Below are 23,219 nucleotides of genomic sequence, written 5' to 3'. Positions count from 1 at the left end.
TAAGTAAGAACTAATCTTTTCTGACTCGACTCGTTCATTCCGAACTAAACCTTTCTGATTCGCTCGGAGTCCAGTCGGGTGCTGAGTCCGAGTTGGGAAACAGTGTTCACCCTTATATCAACCAGGCACGAAGCGGACCGGCAATTGCCGGGCTTCCAAATTTGAAGGTAGGACTCGAACCTCTCGGCTCTCACTCTGGCATAGTCCGTCCTGCGGTCGGCGTATAGAGGCACTTTCATGCTCGACTCATGGCGGCTGTCGTTCCTTCTTTCGCTCAGCGATTTCCCCTATCTTTCTTCACTTCGAGTAGAACAGTAACCCGTTTTCCCAGAATCTCCAATTTCAGAAATATAAATGTCCACTCTCTCGCCGCAAATGGCTTCAGTTGGGACGATGTGTTTTCAGTGTCTAAAATCGACGATTCCCTCCATCTCCAGGGATACTTGGAGAAAGTCAAAATCTGCAATCGTGGATCTGTAAGTTCGGTTCAGATTGAATGTCTTTTTTCTACTTCGAAGTTTGGCCTGCGTTGAATTCGGCCTTTGGCTCAATGACCACACGGGGGAGTTTGCAGTGTGAGGTCTTGGATAAGTATCACCGGAGGAAAGGGGTGCTGTGTCCCTGTGTACTCAACATTTGCTAAAGAAAAAGTTCAGCTTGCATTTGAAATTTGTGTTCGGTCTGATTGTTGATGGGTTTCATTGCAGGAGAAAAAGTCTGAGTTCGTTCCGTTTTTGGTTGGGAGTCAGATTGTAGGATATGTTCACAAGGGGTAAATAAGATGAATTGGCCATTTTCTTTTGTTGAGATGATTTTATCCAATTCTGGTTCAAGTAACACTAGGTTACCTTTGTTTTCGCATTTAATACCGGTTAATTTTCGTTTCTAAGATATTGATGCTTCCCGCAAAATCAAGTACAGCTTCCTGGACCATCTAAAGAAGTTTCAGGATGTATTTACGTTTCCAAAGGATGACCATCAGCGCAACTTTGCTGGTGACTTTATCGCCCTTCATCCATCACTTGATAGGCCTGATGTCAGGACAGAGGCTGTTGGAGACGTAATTAAAGAATTAGGTAAAGAAGTGATTCCAGGCATCCGTAATGAGGTAGTCTTTCTAACCTTATTGTATGCTGGGTGTCGTTTTTTTCTCGTTGTCTTGAATTTGTACTTATCCTAATTCGAGCTCATAACCTGTGGTTGCTTACTGTTAATTTTAGAGTTACTTTGATGAAAGAAACCTATTTTCATTGATAAAGGTTTCTTGAAATGGTTGTAGTTACTGTTGCTGTTTCGGTTGAGTTCCATTATTTCACTGACTACCTTCATTTCGTTCCTTTCCTTCTATCAGCTATACCCCGTGACTTCTTCATTTGGAATGCCAATATTTTTCTCTCTAGAACGTGCAGCTGCTCCATACTTTGGCATAAAGGTCAGTATGGTTTTTAAAATCTCCATAAAAACTTGTTACTTTATAAATTTGTCTTTTGAGTTACTTTGAGCCAATGGTCACATTTGGGTGGTTTTCTTAATTTAAAAATCCTACTTCTAGTCTCTCTAGTTATTTCTCTCAAATATGCATTCCTGCTTGTGTACATGTCATATTTTTTTGAGGCTTTTCAAATAGGAAAAGATCAATGTTCTGAAAATATGGAGTACATAGAGTAAAGACCTTTTGATATTGTTTTGCACTTGATTAATGTCTTGCCATTTTACTTCGTTGTGACTGATGGGATTTTATAATAGAAGCACCTAGCTTTGAAGATTGATATGTTGACTACGTTTACGAAGATCAGTTAATTTATTCCCTTACTAAGTATTGATAATGCTATAAGTTTTGTCCACTTAGTGAATTCTGTAATCTTTGTGAGCAGTTTAAATGGCCCTATGGGCTATATTGGATCAAATTCGGAAAATAGAAGTGTCTCTGTGTGTAAGGTCCTTCTCACCTTAATGTAGATTCAGAAGAGATGATCACTGACTGTAGAGACGTTAGTAGGCAGACAGTATGTGACATGTAGAAAAAGTTGTGGCCAGTTTGGGGTGACTTGTTTTTGGGTAAGCCAGTAGACTGGAAAAAACAAGATATAATAGCAAAGGACAAAATAGTAATTTCAAAAAGAGGTTAAGTTTTTTACTTGATAACTTTTATAAGGGACACTTCCTTTGTAAGGGATCAGCTTAATTAGTTGAACGGTTTCACTCCTAGGTATAGTTAATGCAGATAGCCGTAACTTTCTTTTTCCCTGGATCAAGAAACTTTGGCTCTTGGTGCTTTGGATATTTTGAAAAAAATTAGAAGGATAATAAGGTGTTATAGTTTCTAAAAAATACTTTATATTTGTTCATTGTGGGGATTGTGAATGAATTGCTACAAAAAAAATCTGGTTTAAAATTTCAATTGGGTTATTCATATTTATGTGAGATGCGAAAAATTAGCATTTGATAAGATCTGCTGAACAAGTATGTCTACTTAGTCAAAAGTAGTGTCTTCCTACTAAATGGTGAGCAATCTAATAAATAAATATTCTTGTATTTTTTGCCTTATAGATGCAGACACATATAACTAATTTATGAAGTTGCAAACCCTTTTGCATTTTCATCTTGGTATTTTGTTTTATTTACTGATGACACTGCTCTTTTTTAATATATAGATATTTTTTTTAAGGTTAGGCATATGGTGTTCATATGAATGGCTATGTGAGAAGAGGCAGCCAGAAGTTTCTGTGGGTAGGGAAAAGGAGCAATTTGAAGCCCACATTTCCAGGGTTGCTTGATCATCTTGTTGCTGGTGGACTTGTCAGTAATTCCTCTTCTGCCTTATTTACTGTTGCATGACCATCTCTGACGACTTGGAAAACTCCGACATAACATTGATGTGTTGCATGCATACTCTTAACACATACCATCACAGCTGATGCATATTCTTCTACTGTTTTATTTACCTGTTACATGACTGCTTTGGATGCATGGACTTTGATGCTTTAGTAGTCATGTACCATCAGAGCTGATGCAAAAAGAATGCCATTAGTGGCAGAACCAGAAATTTAGAGCCAGTTGGGTGAGGTGCTGCATGTCTTATTATGCAAATGGAACCCACCATAAAATAGGTGTTTATTTATTTATCCTTATTATTTCTTCTTTTTTCGTATTTCACTCTTTTTTTATTCCTTGGGGGGGAGGGGATTGTTTGAGGGGACATTACACCTTTTTGACTTTTGAACTTTGTGAATTTGTGAGAGATTAATGACGTTTCCCAATTCCTGCTGATGACATGTTTAGTAATCTGAACTTACCTGGAAGTTTCATGATAAGTGCTCCCTCTACAAAAAGTCTTTTGTTGAGGTTGAGGAACCGTGACTTCACTCAAGTACAGTTGACAATAGGCATGCTGAGGGATGTTTATTCAGATTGTGCTTTTTATTTCCTAATAGTTAAGTATTTGGTTGTGATTTTGGAAAGTTGTCTGTAGGTCCAAAAAAAAAATCTTCATTGATGACATTTTTGTATATATTCCCATTTGTGCTTTGATTTGGAAGCTTTCTTTCATTAGGGGTTTTATCTGTTAATACTTACCTAGGGTGTTCTATATTTTCTTTCTGAATTTTGCATGATGTGATTGACATGATTCCTCCGAGGTTGTTCTTTCCTAAGAAGGAACTGCTCTTGACTCTGCTGAGTATATATGACTTATTTGTGCCTGTTCATCGTTGAGAAGCAATTTCCCTTCACTTGGTGAGTATCTAGGTCTTCTAATTCGTCCAATTAGTGTCAAAATTGTTGGTCACTGTCTATTTAATTCAGCAGTCAGCTTTGAGACATGGTTATATGTTGTTGACCCACTGGGTGGAGCCGCCACCCTTTTTCATGGGTTGAGACTTTGCCTCAATTCATTTTTCAGTCTGCTTGTTGTTGAGGGTGATTAGGTGGTGGTAATTAGTCTGGTTTTGAGTCACTCGCCTCCCCTTTGGCACGTGCACCAAAATTTTGATGAGATTGCTGACTTTACGTCCTCACTTCATATCACTTGGCTACATAAACCGTGTGTAGCCATCCAGCTTGCTGACTCCCTTGTGCAGAATGGCATCTCTCTCAACAGCAACTTGTTGTAGGAGATACTTTTCCTTTTGATCATCCTAAGTGGTTACTGCTTTTCTACTTCTTTTGTTGTGATATTTTTGTTGTTTTATTGCTTGTGTTATTTCTGTAGTGGTTTTTTTATTTGATATTTGTACATTAATATTTGGGCTCCTCATGATCCCTCTCTTCCTCTTCTTAGTAAATTATTTCTTACCATTTTTCCAATGTGTTGCTATATTATGTTTCTTTTAGGATTTAACCTGTTCCTGCGTCATTTTCTCTTCATTTTTCTTTATCCTTGTGTATCCTGTAGTTAATATTCTCTTGGTTTATCTGTCTTCTGCATGTGAAAGGTTAGTTCTTTACTTCCATTTCTCATTAATGAAATGTCAAGTAATCTGTACTAGAAGGAAGTGTCAAAATGGGCACTCTCAATTCAAAATTTTTGTTGATGTTGAGGAACATCAATTTCATGCACTATATATGGTCATGGGCATTCCTGGGATGTTTTTGATATATCAGTTTTAACTCGGCTGAGTTGTATGTGCTTGTCTAAGATTATTTGCTATCTTGGGTGAGTATATTTTCTTGTTGCCAGTCTGAGGAAAAAAAATTACTTTTATGGCTAACTGGCATTCAATTCTCCCTGAGAAGGACAGGCCTATGAATGAAGGAAGGTGAAGCTTTTAATCACTGCCCGAGGCATTTTTCCTAAAAATAATAAATAAAATTTGTTTGGCTTGCTATTTCAGATTGGATTTTCCTAGTTTAGTTATGAACTTTTAAACACTTTATTGGCCAAGTTTTTACTGAAAATCTTGACTAATCATCTTTTTGCAGCTTATTCTATTTTTGCTCCATGGAATTAGGATATATTAAAGCAGCCCCATTTCTTATCCAAGCTTGTCCATATGCTAACTGCAGCCACATGGGATCAGTTGTAAGAAAAATCTTCTGAAGGAATGCGAGGAGGAAGCTGGAATTCCACCATCTATCAGTGACACGTAAGTTCTTTGTACTCCTTGAGATTGGTCAGAAAATAAAAGGTAAAGACAACATGAAAAGTTTGAATGCTAGGATGATTACATCTAAACTGTAATTACATTTAATACAAGCATTCCACTAATTTGATTCTGACGCCGATTTTCATTTTTTGACGCCTGCCGACCTGGTAGTCACCTTATTATTTCTATTTCTTAGATACTGAACATTGTTTTGCTTCATGTGTCTGTCCTACGTGTACTTTTTATCAGAAGGTCTTTCTGTAGACAGGTCATGTGGGTTGTGTATCACATACTCCTATCATATTGTCAGAGTAGAATCTACCCAATTTTTAAAATAAGCTATTTACAGAGGTAGGTATTGTTAGATATCAAGAACACATCACTGATTGCGGTATTTGGGTATGAGAAGTTAATTGTGTCCTTACCTCTTATTCCTCTTATTGGTTTTCTAGTTGACTCCACTTTTAACTGATAATTCATTTATTTGTATTTTTGTTTTACTGTATTGTTTATCTTAGTTGATGATTATTTGTTTCCAATCCATGTGAAGCCTTGTTCTATGCTTGTTCTCTTATTCTGTTATTCATCCTATATCGATCATTTTTATTATTTAGTTCTTTGTTTTTAGTTTTTACTGATCTGGGCACTTCATAGCTATGCTGTTTTATGCTTGATCCTGTAGAGCCAACTGATGGTGCTTGCTTGACAGGGCTGTATCAGTTGGAGCTGTTTCATATGCAGACATTGATGGGCATAGGTACAAAAGGGATGTTCTTTTCTGCTACGATTTAGAACTCCCCGATGGATTTATTCCCAGCAATCAAGGTGAGTTCCTTCTGATTGTAACAACATTCTCATGTGAGTTTCTCAGTTCTTTGTTAAAATTTTGGCATTGTTCTCCTACAATTGTGGCACGCACTGGGACTAAAAATTGATGCTGGCACAGTTCATCTTTCAATGTATTGCTCTTCATGTTGGTTTCTAGTGACTCAAATGCTTGCAAAAACGTATTTTAGTCAATTCCTAATGCATAAAGCATGGTGGAAACTATTTGTGCGAGTATTTTGAACAGCAGGAGTATGGCTTCCCATCAAAAAGTCGTTTCTAACTCTGTGTGTTTAATATTACTCTTGGCTCTTATGTAACGCTTATGCAGCTGAAAATGAGAAAAAGGCCTGTATATAGATCCTTTAATTATATCTTTTTAAGAATAAGATTCTTGAATTTATTTCTTTCCCAAAAATTGATTAGGGTTTTGTTGGTTTTGAGTTTTTGGACACAGCAGCAGTTCAGCTCCTAACCTAATGTGACAGAATTCTTTTGTCTTTGGTATATTATTGGCCATTAAAACGAATTTGTTGTAAAGGCATGATGAGGTTATGGTTTTTGCATTTTTATGAATACAACTAGTTGACACGATTGTGTCTGTAGTGGAATAAAACAATTAATTGTCTCTGCTGTTTGAGTGATTCTTTGCATAATTGAATGACTTGGACCAATTTAACAGATGGAGAAGTGGAAAGTTTCAAGTTGATCCCAATAGCAAAGGTTGCTAATATCATTCAGAGGACGGAGTTTTTCAAGCCAAACTGCTGTCTTGTCATCATTGACTTCTTAGTCCGCCATGGGTAACTTCACAGTTATTTAATGCTATCTGGTTCTCCAAAAGCTCATTGATCTGTCATGGGTGAAAACGCATGAGAACTTTTTACTAATAGGCCAAGGGCTATTGAAGCCAATAAAACCTCTTATACATGATGCATCTTACACTTTATAGTTGTGATCTTTTCTATTTTTTTTTTTTTTACAGGTACATCAACCCTGATGATTATGGTTACTTACAGCTGCTGCAGTGCCTGAGGGATGGAGATTGCTCTTAAGACTCTGAGATTAGACGTCTGTCTAATATACGTAACTTTCTTTTATCCAAAGTCCATTTTTTTTTTTTTTAAAATTTTCTAGCTTTTCGATCCGAGCCTGGAATATGATGAAAGAAGAACAAATATGATAAACCAAATTGGCCAAGCCTGTAATGGTCTTTATCATAGCTGCCCTTGCTGCTAAACTATTCCATGATTTTCAGTAAGGGCACTTTTGTTTGGAGATTGAAGAAAAACCAACTAATCTAAAATGTCTTAGTAAGTGACCTCCTTATTTGATTTGTATTATTATAATGAGTAAGCCATTGATGATACTAAAGACACTTCTCCTCTTCTGGCTTACCAGTCACTCGGGCCATTTGTTGATTCTGAGGTAAGTTCTTCTCCTCGTAGTCTTATCCCTTTTGGCCCTCACTGTGACACTTAATCCATTGCCCTCTAGAAAGAACCTCAATCATGTGACACTTCAAGGTCCACTACTTCTCATCCAAATTTTCTCTCAACTCATCGAGTATCTCGAAGTTGTCAATCCTTTCTCCTAGCCATTTTCTCCATCTCTCTTCTTAAAGATTATCAAGGAGCTCTACAACATCTAGGATGGAAAGCTACCGTGAAGGAAGAAATGACTGTTACTCATACCAACAAACCTTTTCAAAGATTGTTAAAGTTTAACTCGGTACATCTCCTTCTTTCCCTTACATCAAAATTTCAATGGGATCTTTATCAACTCAACATCAAGAACAAGTTGAATGTGGCTTCAGCCAACCAGTTTAGCTTGGGGAGGGCTGTGAAAACAAACAATGAAATCAGCATGTCATCTCTCAAGCCATCTATACTAGGGATATAGCCCAACTCATGTAACGGAGGACATCCACATGCATTGGCTCCACAGCAGCCATCTTTTATGCAAAAAGATGACTCTATAAAGCCTTCTACTTGGGCGCCATAACAAGGATTTTCAATCTCACAAGATCCTCACTCTTAAGGAGAAATACACCGGACAAGAATCTTTTACTCAAAAGAGAAATCAATCAAGACAAATTAACTACCCATAGTTCCACCAAGACTACGCAACGTCAGTTTCTTTCCCAAGCTTCTTTGTCTCTTTCAGTTTTTCTCCATACAAGTATGAAGAGAAACCCCAAAGAAATGAAAAATAGTTCTTTCCACTCTTTATGACATGGAAAATATAGTCCAACTACAATTGCTGACTTTGATGCAACTTTCCTGCATTTGTTGTCCATCGCTCGTTTCCTTCTATCCTCTAGGAGGATAATTGTTGTCTTTTATGTGGAACCTTCAATCCGATCATGTGCATCAAGTACCTCATCATTCTCCAGCCCCTTTCTCTTTCTCCAAATTCGTCACTCTTCTTCCTCTCCTCTTAAATCTTCTCTCCACAACTCTCTTTCTTCTTCTTACCCCTTAATCTTCTTCTACTTTGATTATACATCATGAAATCTTAAGTTTTAACACTAACATAAATTAACTTACTAGTATTTCTTTCGTAACATCAATACAATTACGTGTTGATAGTTCTTCCCACTCTTTAAGAAATGGAAAATAGTTGCCTATCCTTGCATATAGTCCAATTACAATTGCTAACTTTGATGCAACTTTCCTCATTGGTTGTCCATCTACCATCACTCATTTCCATTTCGGACCTCTAAATCATGTGGAACGATTTTCCTTGTGATTTTCCTTACATCAGACGTTTAATAGGCTTATTTTACATGAAACTATATAGACGTGCATAAAGCTTAGATGGACGTGCAAACTCGGTTGAGTTGGTTCTTGTATGGAAAGGGGTCCATGCATCCCCTACCCATCCCATTAGACCCTGTGAATGGTGAAAATAAGATCAATGGGAAAAAGGATAAAAATCAGACAGTTCTATTAAGGCTAAAATAATTAATGACGAATTAACTTTTGATTTGGAGAATAAAAAGCTATATTTTAAGAAAATTTTAAAACAATTTCTAATTTTTTTTAAAACATGAATGTCGGTTTAAAAAAATACGTATTTTGAATAAAATCAATGACAATATTTTTTTAAAAAAAAATTGAGGAATAATTTCATTGAATCGAGTTTGAAGACGAAAGATGAAATAATAAATAAATTGACAAGAAAAGTTAAACCCACCCTTCAATAAGCACTTTCTTTTGCCACCCACATGAAACACAAAACTAGCGAATACCTTCCAAAAGACTAAATAAAAAGAAATTCGCCTAGTGAAAACTCTCAAATGAAAACTCTTAATTAATGTTCCCAACAAAGACCGATACAAGAAGTATGGTGGGATTAAAAATTTTCCTAAGAAAAAACAAAAGCATATAATTAATTTGAATTTTTAATATAAAGGATCAAAAATAACATAAGAAGTCAAAAGAAAAAACCAAAAAAATGTGGAATTTTTGAAAAAAAAAATGAAAATGGGATAAAAAGAGAGTAAAAGGAATAAAACTAAAAAGAAGAATAATCAGACCTGGTTCAAGGTTAACAATGTGGTTCAGGTAGAGTAATTCTCGATGGATCGAAGGGTAGTATGGAGCATAATTTTAATTGAGTTGAAATGGTTGGTTTGGTTCACAAAGAACAAAAAAAAAAAAAAAAACACAGTAGGATAAATGAGGAACAAGTCGGGCTAGATCTTGTTCCTTAATCATAACTTCATAAACATAAATTCTTCAGTTTCTTCTTTAATCTTCTAACAATATTAGAAAAACCTCAAGCACATTCTTTAGCTTAAGGAGAAGACTACCAACCCATATAATTTTTCTAGACTTAGTTTGAAGAACAATACCGAAAGAAGATGATTCATCTTTTCTAGACTAGAGACAATCTACTTCGACTTGGGTGATGATGATAACTCACATTTTTTAAAAACCCTCATCAGTTTCTAACTCTAGGTAAAAAAACCCTGATAAATATTATTTAACCAACAAATTGGTGAAGATTCATTCAAATAACTGATATTCTCAAAGGAGTTACTCTGCTTGTGAATGGGAGAATACTGATGGTGAAATCATGGAGTCCCTTGCTTGGATAATGTACATATAACATGATTATGGAGTTTTATCATGATCGAAGTTTTTTTAATAATTGTGAGGGAAACATGAATATTGTAGCTTGGAGAGTACTAAATCCAAATTGTTTCTTATCCTGTTACACTTATGTTATATCTAGTATGGAACAAACCTAGAGGGGGAAAGGGGTTTGTTAATTTTTCTACTAATTTTTTGTCTCATATGTTAATTTCTTTTACTTTAGATCTTGAGTCTATTTACAATTTCATACAATTTAATGTGCAATGTAAATATTAAAATCAGAGTTCAAGCCAAAGTGAACATACAAACAATTAAACATAAAGCACACAGAACATTTATAATGGTTTAAATCCTATCTTGGATTGCTAATCCACTTTCAAATAGTTTGCACCTCGGACTTAATTCATCAAGTTAAGGTTGTATTATGACATCTACAAAAGATTAAGGTCAATTATAATGGACTTCTTCTACTCATTTGACCACAACAACTAATTTCCAATAGCACACACTCACTTTGATTTTCAACAACAACTAGATTATCCAACTAAACCTACAAAGGGATTTTCCAGTTAACTAGGTTTCACAAGTCTAAATCCAACATAGGGAGTTTCATTTCCTTATTCATCTCATCCTCATTCATCAAATGCTCCTTGGGGAATCCCGTTTTGAAAAACATACTGACAAACATATTTTAACTATAAAGGGCACTTTGGTTTGGAGATTGAAGAAAAGCCAACTAATCTAAAATGTCTTAGTAAGTGACCTCCTTATTTGACTAGTATTATTATTACGAGTAAGCCATTGATGAAGTGCTTACACGTCCAGCTCTGCAGTATCTGGCTCCAAAGGCTCAAATAGATAAGCCACCTCCTTCATGTCAACATCTTCCACCCGTGGAGGATTCCATTTTGGTTTCTGCAATGAATGAACACAAATTAATAGGCAATCCTTTGATGATATGACAAGTGAATTACTACCAATTTCCAGCTTTTTTGGGGAATCAAATAGCGGGTAACATTGCTTGCATTTTCTATTACTAACAATAAAAATAGGACGACTTGAAGGGGAAAAAACTCCAAGAATACTATGACATGCATCTTTTCTCCGAATAAAACAAAGCTCCCATCAACAAGGGGGCCAATAAAAGCAACAAAAGCAAAAACCTTAAGGAACAAGTAAAGAGTGAGAGCCGAGAGTACCACCTCCCTATTAGCAGAAAGGGAAATATGCACCTATGAGATGGATAGAGAGCAGTAAATGTCATGAATCTCATAAATGAGAGGGATGAACAGCTTGGTGGGGTGAATACTTTGACTTCTACTGAAGCCACTGCAAGAGAAACAGCTGTCACTAGAGAACATGGGCATTTATCCCTGGACTCGAAAATATGGGCAACCATGCTGATTTCCCTTCCTTTTTACAACAAGAGCCAAATCTCAGATATCATGGACACCACAACACACCTATCCCATAGGAGCTTGCCCACAAGAACTTGTCCAAATTTTGGATACCTAACTAGAACTTCAATAGCTTTGTAGTACCATAGAAAGAAAGTCTGGGTCTAAAGAAACCTGATCCTTGTCCACCAAGACTGCACGGACACCTTCAGTAAAATCATTACGAAGAGAGGACCTTACAGCTATCCGGTACTCGGTCTTCATCACACCACCTAACTGCATGCCACAACAACAGAAAAACACATGCATTTTAACTCACCTTCAAACAAAAAATATTTGAAGCCAAATGAGAGAAAAAGAAGCTTGAACACTCACCTTAGACAGAGGATGTTCACAATTTCCTTGTGCTGAAGCAACTTCCGAAAAATGTTTTCCTGTTAAGCAGAGAGAAAAGGGAGCACCCCTTCCCATTCCTTGAATTGCATCATTAGCCCATCCTACCACTGCCAGGAGAAAATCAGAATCAGCATAAGTAGAACAAGGAACTGCATTGTTAATAAACACTGAATCACTAGAAATGCTGATCACTTCATAACATGCCAATAGAAGCAAGAAAAGCACATTTTTTGAAGGTGCAACAATACAACAAGTTACTGTTTTTGACTTTCCACAAAAAGACATCATTCTGAAGTATTTTCTCTAAACAATATCAAGTCTCTACCTGAATAGCATGACACCCATGTTTTTTTTTTTTTTTTTTTTTTGAGAGGGCATGGCGCGATTCGAACTCGCGACCTGACGCACCTAATGTAAACAGAATACCACTAGACCAAACGGCCTTAGGTAAAAAAAGCATGACACTCATGGTTAAGAACAAGAAAATACAATGGTATTTTTTACCTTATAATAGTAAAGCTCTTCAACACACAAAATTGACTGCCGTTTTAGTTTCAAATTAAATCGGATGAAAGCTCAGATAAATTTGAAGCAATACTAGGATATAAAGAACAAAATGTAAGATAAAAAAGGAGATTCACAATAAAAGAGGCCTTTTAAAGTGTGAAAAAAGGTGTTAGGTGTTTATGCAAAAAAAATTTCTCAATACTACTTGTAGCAAATGATGAAAATGATTCATATCAAATAGATGTTACTCTCACAGGATTTCTGTCACTCTACATTTTAGCTATTGTTTTTCATTGATCTTGACAATGAGCGGTAGATGATCAATCTATAAATTCCCTCCTGGCCAACTTGTCTGCCAGGCCATTGGCAGACACATTTACATGAGATCAGCTACAAACACAACCCTTACCTAGATTACAAACTTAAAAATAGGAACTCCTCTGTCTTTCATCGTTGTTGACCTAGCGCTTCACATTTTTGCTCAGATGGAAATGTCTTTCTGACTTATGAGGATTTGAATATAAATAGATGGAAATGGACATCATTGGCTACTTTCCTCTGCCTAAAACACAGAGTGATCAGAATATTATCGCACCTTCAGCTTCAGTGCACTGCAGGTGTTTCTTCAACTCTTCAATAATCTCAAGAACAGACTTGTGCCTTCCAAAGGTTGCAACTATTTGAGGTAAAAGCATCTTCAATTGTGACTCTGACTCAGGCTCCTTTGCATTTCCTGCTAAGAGAGCCTCAACATCCTTGTGTGGGTCATCTGAGCTGAATGAACCACTTAACTGTTAATGTGACTAGAAAAACTTAAAAACATTTCAATAAATGCATCGAAATCCCAACAACTAGATAACAGAAGATTGATCCAATGGCAGGGAAAAAGTCACATTGCATAGTTAAATACAAGAAAACTGCATCCTCTGACAATATAGTGAGTACAATTGTCAAAATAAAATACTGACATGAGTAGATGAAAAAAAGTAAGCTTCATGTTCCATGGTTTGCCACATCCCAATTTTTAGTGAAGAAAAAAAAATTTTAAAGTCAATGTTGTCAAGCTTGAATAATCATATCAGCAAAAGATTGACAATCAGTTTCAAGTAATGCAATTGGAACAAAAACCTTAAAATAGAAACTACCAATAAAAAGGATTGCAGAAATTACAAGATGAGCTGAAGAAGTGCCCCCTTCAGTGAACCTAAGTTTCCAGATGGAACATAATGAGTTCCAAGGCCTACATAGAGCGCATCAGCAGGGGATGAGATCCTTTTTCCAGTCATACCAAGATAAGCACCTGCCAGAAAGTTAACAGGGTTGAGGCCAGCAAATCAGCATAAACAAAAGCATGCATGACATAGAGCAAAATTCTCAAGCCAGTAATCTTGACTAAAAGAGATAACAATGAACAAACTTATATATTAATGGAATAATTTTCTCTTTATAAGATTGTTAATAGGTAACTCCCAAGAAAAGGTCAAGAGCAAAATTGCAGCTTTTATCCATGAGAAATATCAACTATTGACAAAATGCTTTTTAATTTGACCCTAGTCGACTTGAACGCAAGACCTCACATAGGAACAAGGCAACCCCCCAACCCCCGGTCACGAGCCTAAGGTTCAATCCACAGATACATTCGTGCATGTAATACTAAAAGGTTGGAGAAAATGAAGTTACCAGTTTAAAAGACAAACATCAACAACAAGGATAATAAGATAGAAATGAAATAAAGAATAGAAAAGGTATAATGATCAAAAGTTTGCAAGGAGTACCAACTGCTCCTTCGCCGGGACTTTGAGCAGCTATATAAGCAAAGCCAACATCGGGGAATAAGCCAATACCATTTTCTGGCATTGCAAGAGTAGTTCTCTGGTATCATACCAAATGAGATTATCACATTTTTTGCCATAAAAACAAAATACAATGCAACTCTTTACTGCACTCCATATGGGTAGCAAAAGTACCTCAGTGACAATGCGGTAGCGCCCATGACCAGAAAGACCAATTCCAAATCCCATTGTTACACCATCCATGAAGCAAATGTAAGGCTTTTTATACTCGTATATTTTGCATATCAGCGAATATTCTGCAGTAAATACCTGCAAGAGTGCACCCAAATTTAGCAAGTTTAAGAGAATGACCCAAGTGGCAGCTTTATGGAACAACGGGAACTATCAAACATAAGTATATCTACATAAATATATTTAGTGAAGAATAATATAAAGCAAGCATAACAAAAAAAAAAAAAAAACTGTAAAGCTAACTTAATCAGTTAAACATGAAACAATGGAGTTGGGGTATTTCACAAAGATGAAGATGCCAGAACAATCCCATAAACAGAAGCAATTCAAGACCTTGAAACCATAAGAGGGTTTCAAGCAGGGCATTAGTACAAGTTCATTCTTAAGTGTAACAAAGGTCAGTTAATCTGTAGGTCTGTCAAAGCCAGATCCCAACAGGCAATGAGTCTTATTCAAGCTGTGGGAAGGCATCTCTTGTAAAAAAATTTCCATCTCCTCATCAGCTTCACTTGTATTTTTTTCTCATTGTTTGCTCTTCTTTTCTGAGGGAAGCCCAAAGCTGGCAACTGTTTAACATATCTGTAATAATCTGAGTCACACAAGGTTAATGAACTAAGGTTGCTCGGAAAAGTAGGCAATAAAAAACAGAGATAAAAAAAATTACTAGGAGATAGATAGAGAGTTTGCCAGGTGAAGACTAGGAGAAGAAGATGGTATTAAGGTGGGTGTTTACTCCCAGCAGTCATTTAATCAAAATCTACATACTTCCCTGTTTGAGTAAGATTCAACAAGCCAATAACATAAAACTTACAATAAGACAGAAACTCCTAGCTTAACTTCTATACGTACTCGATCAAGCAAGGAGTTTTTTTTTTTTTTTTTTGGAAAAAAAAAATGAAACTCCTAGCTTAACTTTAGTACTTAAACAGTACTCCTAACTTAACTTCTATTATTACTTGGACAATTTCAAAAGACCATCTATAATGATGATTATATTTTCAAAATCCAAACCTTTACTTTTATGAAGAACAAGCAATTCATTATTGAAATAGAGAAATTAATCAGGAACTTAGTGTTCTTCTTCTCAGAATAAAAATTGAGAATCTTAGTTTATAATTGATTATCTGATGTAGAGCACTAAACAACTGTTTGGGGTTTAAACAACAACCAGTAGGCAATAGTTTCAGGTTCTTAAAGGATTCAATGAAGATTAAAAAATAAAGAACATTATCGGTAATATTTGACGGGTTCCAACGTTGCTTAATTTGGAAGGTTTTGATGTTCACAGAGAAAACAGGGAACAGGGAAGAGAGAGAGAGAAGAGAGGTATTCAAGCTTGAAGTCTTGATCCTCTCCAAAAGCAAGGAGTTGTCATCTATTAGAATGAATTCATCATGTCAAAGATGAACCTAGTAGATACAAGAGTGAGTGTGCCAATCTCTCTCTCCCTCTCTCTGTTTCTCGCACACATGCACATAGACACAAACACACACATATATCACACAAATGATATGGCACCATATAAGAGTGAAATTTTGGACAAACACAATGAAGTTCAATTGTTTGATTATGGAATGCACAAATTAACCTCAATAATGTCTGATATTTCACGTCTTGTTGTGATCTGCCTCACATCACCACCTGCAGATCACACTAAGACTCGGTTTATCAATTGTTAAGAATTGAGAACAACAAGAGAGTAAAGAGTAAAGAGTGTTCGCATCATTAGTTAAAATAAATGGAACACAAGCACTCATAACACAAAATATACGAAATTAAAAGACCTTCTGCACAAGAGGTGTGCTTTTATCCTTTCGAACTTCAGCAACTACACCTTTAATATCCATTCCTGCAGGCCATATACATTACCTCAAAACCTACCCAATGCCCAGAGGGTAACCGAAAAGCAGAAGACTAAAATAAATACAAAGAGAAACTATAAGACCAAACAACCTAAAAGGAGCTAGAAAATATAAACCTTATTTTCGAATGAAAACTATAAACTTCTGTAAAGAATTCCAGCTCCTTTTCTTTGTTTATCTTACCTGCCGAAAATGCTCGAGGTGAACTACCTTCAACCAGAACGCACTTCACTTTTGGGTCTGCTTCCCACTCATCTAAATAACTTTTGTACTTCAAATCCATCTCTGCAGCACAGATTAGAAAGTTTTAGACTCACAAATACATTTCCACAGAGCAACCAAAATGATTAGAAGGCCTGATGTCTTAACTAATCGAAGTCTGAAAACGTATCAATCAGCATGAACAATCTGAAAATACAAATGAAGAGAGCATATCTAAAAAAACAAAAATAAAACTATCCAAAAATCAAATAGAATGGCCTCAAACAAGATCACTCAAGAGCAATTCAACAATAACAAGCACTAATATGAGACAGTGATAGCTACGATGGCAACTAAGTGGAGAGAATCTAGTGAAAAACAAGTTAAAGAAATAAATCAGAAGACCTAGATTCATGGCATTGAGAGCTTTGGGCCGATCCAGGGTGATGACGGCAACTCCGTTAGGGAAGACATTTCCTTTAACGAAGTCTTCACTTGCCGCCATAACGGTAAAAGTTCGAGCACTATCGGAAGGCTTGAAGCTTCTGCACAGACGAAAACGACTGAAACGAAGATCTCTGGGTCCGTGGAGAAAAGACGCAACAGCAGCAGTAGAAACCTTGAGGCTGTGAAGATGAGAAAGAAAGACTCGCATTTCGTTGGAATTTGGATATGAAGCACATAGCGACCGTCAGCCGTCAGTGATTAACATCAGCCTTTTGGGAAAAAGCGAGGAGGTTAGTTTTGTCATTTGACAACAAGCTATACGAGGAAACGGGTCTGGCAGAGAAACCGGTGGCTGCGAAACGCTTACCGTGCTCATGTACATCCTCGATTTTTTTAAATAATATCAAAAAATAAATATCCAATAATCAAAATCCATTAATTTACATATTAGATTAGGTTTTAAGAACAGGGGGAGGAGATCGGGTTGCAGAGTCACCGGATCCACATCTTCTTATTAATTTCAAGCTGTGAAAATGTCTAATGAAAACAAGAGTTACATTCTTCTGCATTAAGGTAGACGATCATGGATGATTTACATATAAGCTTCTCGTATAGTCTAGCTTAGCCTCTTTTGCAAAAAAAATGGTCACTTGCCCACTTCCATCTCCGTTTCTGCTTATACATTTTTGACAGACCTGAGAATAGCAGGAAAAATGACGATGATGATGATGACGAGGAGAATAATAGCAAAGCACATATATTTCTTCTTGCTCCGTAGAGACTTCTTCCCCTTTTGTAGGACGACTTGTGCTGAGTTTACGTGATCCACAGCATTCGAGACCTGAACAGATTTGAGACTAAAGCAATGAGGAAACTCTTGAAGGTAAGATTTATGAAGTTTTTTCTCGAGTTTGAGCTGGGTTTCAGTTAAAAAAAACAAAACATCATGGAAAAGAGATGGGATTTTCTCAGTTTTCTGTTTTTCATCTTCTGTTAACCAGTTCCCGTTACCTGGGTCTCAATATTATCCAGTAAGTCTCCTTGTGCGTCGACCAACACAGAGAGGTCCATGAACATCTACAACACAAACACACTTCATAAGGATTTAAAAGCCATTAGTGTATGAATGGATAGAAAGAGAAGAAGATACCTGCTGCAAATCATAAAGCTTCTTCTCAATCTCCCTTACTGTGTCACACCGTTCTTGAATCTCTGCCAGTGTGTCCATAATCTGTAAAAAAAGATTGGTTTTTGAGAAATCACGATTCCAAGACAAGTCCATTTCCATTTCCAAACGTTTTAGTTTGCTTTGTTGCTTAACCTGTGCTCTTCCATGACACTGAACGGCCTTCTCGTATATCTGCTCACTGTTTCCTGTCTCAATGAGTTGATCAATCGTCTGCAAGATCATCATTAATTCGTTTTAACAATGTAAATCACTCAAGTTCCAAAACCGGGATAAAAAAAAAAATGCTCTTACGTCTTCATCTGGTCGAGTTCCGGTGACTGCTCCAACAAAAACCATTAAATGGCATCAGTAGCAATCTACGGTACAAAGTAAACTTATTCGATACGTCAAGAGATAGAAAACCTGTATAAATTCTTCTTTCAACAACTTGGCGATACTCGTTGTGGATGTTTACTCTCAGATCCTGGAAATTTGAACCAGACAAGAAGATATCAAGATCTAAACGATACAAAATCTTGGCCTGGTGTTGTAAGAGAGAGTGATGAAGTACCTGAAACTCAGTGACACGATCCTTCAACTTCTTTTTCAGTGCCCTGCATGGTAATGGTTACCAGGGGTTTATGTGAAACTTCTATATTTTCAAATAGTTGATGTTTAGAGTTGGAGATCAAGATTAATGGTGTGGGTAGTGATGCAGTTGACTTACACTGTCATTGCCGTTCTGGATCGATCGACTCCTGAACCTTTACAGCAACCTGGTTTTTTCCTGTTCGCCATATTCTGCATAAATACAACTGAACGTCCTTTATTTGGTTTATTTGGTTCATCCCTAAAACCAGTTCAAAGATTAACAACTTACATCTTTGTCCATCTCTTCAATGGCCATTTTAAGCTTCAAAGCAATCTTCCCAACTTCATCAACATCTCTCTCCATTTGCTGTTTGATTGCTGGATCAGAGGAGAAGAAGCAGTTAGGCTACAGAAGCACAGTGGCCAATAAACGATGAGGGACTCTCCGTAGATCACCTTTCATGGCGGAGGCTTTTGTTACAGAATGTGATTCCAGATTAGCAGCCTGTGTTATATGTGTGATGTTAGATGTCACCGAGGGCCTTCACAGCATAAAACTGAAATATATGAAATCGTAAATCTGGTACCTGTAACTTCTGCAAATAAGGTCCGATACTCTCGATCTCTCCCTCTATTTTATTCACCTGCCAGAGTACAGTTATTAATAAATCTGTGAATCTAATGCATGCATAGAGTCTTGAGAATTTCTAAGTGACATAGACTCTAATATCCAGTTCTTCATTTCTTTTCTTGTGGGTGCTTCTTCAAGGTGATGACACACAATCGAAGCTTACGGTCTTAATTTGGTTATGCTAGTTCTTTTGCACCGACCTTTGGTTTTTGTCTTTTGAAGGATCCAAATGACTTCATAAATGATCGAACGGTTGAGATAGCCGTTTCGCATGTTTCATACCAAATGATTTTTCGTATTGGATCAGCCGTACTTGAAGGATATGCATCTAAAATGCTAAATTTTTTATTTCTTAGAACAACTAAGTGTTGCTATCATCAAAACATGGATGAGAGTCAAATGCCCATTAATTATATGCTAGAGTAGAGTTATTAATAAATCGGAGAATCTAATAATATTCTCATACATCTTGTTTTTTCTTTTCAGAAATGGGCATTTCTTTCTTCAAGAATGAGGACCTATTAAAAACTTAAAACAGCAAACATGGGAGAAAGAAATAGATAGAGACTGCATTAGATCTAACCTGTTTGAAAAATCCTTCCATCCCCATATCTGAATCAGCATTCTGACGCCCACTTTCAGTATCTGCCTCTCTCGAAGGTTGGCCTCTGGCCATTTCAAGCGATCGCTATGGAAACACAGAGAAAGACTCAATAATATTCTTGTCACATAAATGTTTCTTTAGAAACCTTAATCCATAAGTGGGGACTTAGTTTGAAGAACAATACCGAAAGAAGATCATTCATCTTTTCTGGTACGATTCTGTCAATCAAACAAGAGCGTCAAGAGAGAGAGAGATAGAGAGTTTGAGGACGTAAGAGCTTCTCCAAAATTCTTATTTCCATGGACATTCGCTTGAGAAGAAAGACTCTCTTGATCCAAACTCGATTATGGTTTTAAAGCTTTGCAGCTTAATCTCCAACAAATTTGTCAAAGCGGTCTTTGATCTTAGAGAACACCGATAAAATAGGAGATTTAGAACAACTATTTTTAAGAAACTACAGTTATCTTTCTTTCAACCAGTTTTCTTTTCTTAGTAACTGGTAAAAGGACCATCTTGAAGAGGAGACTCGGTTCAACACAAACTAGATGTAGACACATTTACATTCAATCATAAACAAAGAAAATGTAAGCTTGGTAACAAAAATATAAGCATTATCATAGCATTTACCTTTTTTTCGAAATAATTCCAAATCATTCATCTACTTTTGGGTTTTGAAGTTCCCAAAGTTATTATGAGTGTCACATAAGTTTTTTTCTAAAATTATCGAAATTCTCATTTAGAGGGGGTTTAATGTGTTTAAAACTGGATTAATATTTTTTGGCATTCCCTTGATGGAATGTGGTTTCTAGAGTAAATATTTGCTCCCCAATAAGTCTGGCTACACTAACTATGAGACTAATTCAATTAGAATTGGAAGTCTAAGATAACACAATTGGGGTAGAGCAACTCAAATTGAGTTTTAGAGCTATGGATAAAGTAATAAAATTTCTAGGTAGTTGAAATTCTCTTTCTCCAATAAGACCCATAAGTAAATGGTAGGATACATAAATCTTGTGATAGAATAATAATAGACCTTGGTTCAATTATTGGTTGGTATATTTACTTTATTAAATTGAGATCCTATACGATGTCTTTCCCGTTTGTAGAATAAATATCATTGTCATCGTGTTAGAGTTTTTGACGGTGTTATAAAACCAAACCAAACCTAACAGGCTAGTTAAATTAGTTTAATATTATGCTCATGTTATGTTCATGTTACTCAAATTATGCTCCTATTATATTCATAGTATGCATATATTGTGATCATATTATGTTCATATTGTACTCACATTAGCTTATATATTATGTTCACCTTAATTTCATATTACACTTATATTTTGTTCTTATTATGTTCATAGTATTCTCATATTATCATCATATTATCTTCATAATATGTGCACATTAGCTTAAATATTATGTTCAACTTACTATTCTTCTATGATGTTTTTCATGTCTTATACAATACAGACCGATAAGAAAATCTCAATGAGTACTTTACCCATTTAACAAGATTCTTGTAAGAGTGGAAGATTGCCCAACCTTACTCCACAAAGATTGTTGTTCAGTAATGACAAAGAGAGGAATTAGTTGGAGCTATATGGCTTGCTAATTTATATCCATACCTAGATGTTACCAAAACCCAAATTCTAAGTTCATCTACGAAGCCCTCATTTGACGACATATGTGCTACAATGTTTTGGATTCTAGCCAAGTAGACTGAGCAAAAAACTGAACCTTGTAAGACATCAACCATGTATCAAGGAATGGGCCAAGGCAAATGTTTTGAAATTAGGGATAGGGGTAGAAGTTTTAAAGAGTCTTCAAACTTAGAGACTCTTCTACTCCTCAGTTTTGTTCTTATTGTGGGTTGAACAATCACTGGGTTGAGAGATGGTGGAAGCCACATGGTAAACCTACACATATGAGTAAAGTGGTTGGCATTTCAAAAGAAAACAAAACCTTCCCACCAACAAATTCTAAGCCATTTACTATTAAAGATTATGAAGTTCTTCAAAAAATCAAGAGTATGTTGGCTTCTTCTTTTGGTACTCTTCCAACCACTATTGCCACTATTCGTACAAATATGTCTTTTTCTTTTTTATGCTTAAACTCTTTTTGTTGGATTATTGACTCAGGTGCCTCAGAACATCTTATTGGGAAGTTAGGTAATTTATCTATTGTTCTCATGCACTATTAACCAATTTGTGTCTATAGCGAATAGCTCACAAACAAAAGTTCAAGGGATTGGTTCTTCACCAAAATTGCCTTGTCAGATGACTTATTTGTGCTTCAATTTCCATTGAGTCTCATGATTGTGAGTCAAATTACCACGAATTTAAATTTTTTTACTACTTTTCACCTTTTTTATTGTATTTTTCAAGACAGCCAAACCAAGTAGGTGGTTAGTGGCAGCCATGAGAAAGGAGGTCTTTATTTTTTTGGATTTTGCTACGATTTCAGCAATGTGTGCTTCATCAAATAATGCTCTTCAATGGCATAATTTGTTGGGGCATCCTTCCCTGACCATATTGAAGTCACTAGTTCCTTAAAGCCAATTTCATCTTTACGTTTGTGAGTTAAGCAAATATCACAAAAGTTCCTTTCCTTCTCAATTTGAGAAAGTTAGTTTGAGTCCTTTTTCTTTAGTAAATTTAGATGTAAAGGGATATGTTCAAGTTCCTAGTGTTATCTAATTAAAATACTTTGTGATTTTTTAGAAGATTGCACTCAAGTCACTTGGTTATTTTTAATGAAAGATAGATTTGAAGTCTTTGTTGTTTTTGAATCATTTTACTATATGGTTGAAACTCATTTTTAAAAGAATATTAAGGTCCTCCCTTCTAATAATGCCAAAAAATATATTTCCTCTCAATTTCAATAATTTTGTCAAAAGAAGGGTATGGTTTATCAAACTTCATGTCCTCACACACCTCAACAAAACAATGTAACTAAGAGGGAAAATAAGCATTTACTAGAGGTTCCTTGTGCTCTTTTATTGTCCATGAATGCTCTTCAATTTTACTAGCCATATGTTGTGTTGACTAATTGTTTTCTAATTAACCGCATGCCCTCCAATGTTATTGGTCATAAGTGTCAGATTTGGTAGTCTAGGTTAAGTACTCTGCTTTCCGCACCTAACAGGCTGATCTTTTGAGTAGTATCAAGCACCTAACCAATACAACCCAAAAGACCGGTCTATTAGGTGCGAAAAACAGAGTACTTAACCCAAACCACCAACTCTGACAATAAGACTTCATTTTCTTATATTGTACCCACACAACAACCCTTTCCCATTCTAACTCGAATTTTTGGGTGTGTGTGTTTTAATTCATAACCTCTTCCAAGGAAAAACTAAACTTGATCCTCATTGCATAAAATA

At 36.0% G+C, this 23,219-nt stretch overlaps 3 protein-coding genes across 7 annotated transcripts; 1 reads left to right on the top strand and 2 right to left on the bottom strand.

Annotated features, from left to right (window-relative positions):
- Positions 1 to 166: 166 nt before the first annotated feature.
- LOC137950010 (nudix hydrolase 20, chloroplastic-like) lies at positions 167 to 7,253 on the top strand. Of its 3 annotated transcripts, none has more exons than XM_068796338.1 (9): positions 167 to 476; positions 708 to 772; positions 922 to 1,108; positions 1,352 to 1,432; positions 2,674 to 2,799; positions 5,005 to 5,084; positions 5,794 to 5,909; positions 6,592 to 6,712; positions 6,895 to 7,253. In XM_068796338.1, exons 1-9 carry the CDS (start codon positions 249 to 251, stop codon positions 6,962 to 6,964), a joined length of 1,074 nt encoding a protein of 357 aa, XP_068652439.1. In that variant the 5' UTR covers positions 167 to 248; the 3' UTR covers positions 6,965 to 7,253. The 3 variants fall into 3 exon arrangements, with proteins under 3 accessions (XP_068652439.1, XP_068652440.1, XP_068652441.1); XM_068796340.1 differs by having other exon boundaries at positions 388 to 476; positions 891 to 1,108; positions 6,895 to 7,252; XM_068796339.1 differs by lacking the exon at positions 2,674 to 2,799.
- Positions 7,254 to 10,388: 3,135 nt separating this feature from the next.
- LOC137949621 (3-hydroxyisobutyryl-CoA hydrolase-like protein 3, mitochondrial) lies at positions 10,389 to 17,063 on the bottom strand. 3 transcript variants are annotated; one of them, XM_068795726.1, is made up of 11 exons: positions 16,805 to 17,063; positions 16,382 to 16,483; positions 16,141 to 16,185; positions 15,925 to 15,977; positions 14,280 to 14,414; positions 14,088 to 14,184; positions 13,483 to 13,612; positions 12,908 to 13,086; positions 11,785 to 11,912; positions 11,584 to 11,685; positions 10,389 to 10,927 (listed from the first exon to the last, which is right to left on the bottom strand). In XM_068795726.1, the coding sequence occupies exons 1-11, from the start codon at positions 17,052 to 17,054 to the stop codon at positions 10,826 to 10,828; spliced, it is 1,323 nt and encodes a 440-aa protein (XP_068651827.1). In that variant the 5' UTR covers positions 17,055 to 17,063; the 3' UTR covers positions 10,389 to 10,825. The 3 variants fall into 3 exon arrangements, with proteins under 3 accessions (XP_068651827.1, XP_068651825.1, XP_068651826.1); XM_068795724.1 differs by lacking the exon at positions 15,925 to 15,977 and having other exon boundaries at positions 16,121 to 16,185; XM_068795725.1 differs by lacking the exon at positions 16,141 to 16,185.
- Positions 17,064 to 17,522: 459 nt separating this feature from the next.
- On the bottom strand, positions 17,523 to 20,042 carry LOC137949356 (syntaxin-132-like). Its single transcript, XM_068795430.1, has 13 exons — positions 20,025 to 20,042; positions 19,820 to 19,924; positions 19,193 to 19,249; positions 19,062 to 19,110; positions 18,895 to 18,983; positions 18,742 to 18,815; positions 18,586 to 18,628; positions 18,438 to 18,498; positions 18,327 to 18,352; positions 18,168 to 18,245; positions 17,997 to 18,077; positions 17,858 to 17,923; positions 17,523 to 17,687 (listed from the first exon to the last, which is right to left on the bottom strand). Exons 1-13 carry the CDS (start codon positions 20,040 to 20,042, stop codon positions 17,523 to 17,525), a joined length of 912 nt encoding a protein of 303 aa, XP_068651531.1.
- Positions 20,043 to 23,219: the final 3,177 nt, after the last annotated feature.

The sequence above is a fragment of the Aristolochia californica genome, unplaced genomic scaffold (genome assembly GCF_029961685.1).
Source record: "Aristolochia californica isolate CCGP_79_NKW_82.1479 unplaced genomic scaffold, dmAriCali1.0.hap1 SCAF_14, whole genome shotgun sequence".
Taxonomy (NCBI): Eukaryota; Viridiplantae; Streptophyta; class Magnoliopsida; order Piperales; family Aristolochiaceae; genus Aristolochia; species Aristolochia californica.
The sequence above is the reverse complement of the archived record's forward strand: the minus strand, read 5'-3'. Positions and strand labels throughout refer to the sequence as shown.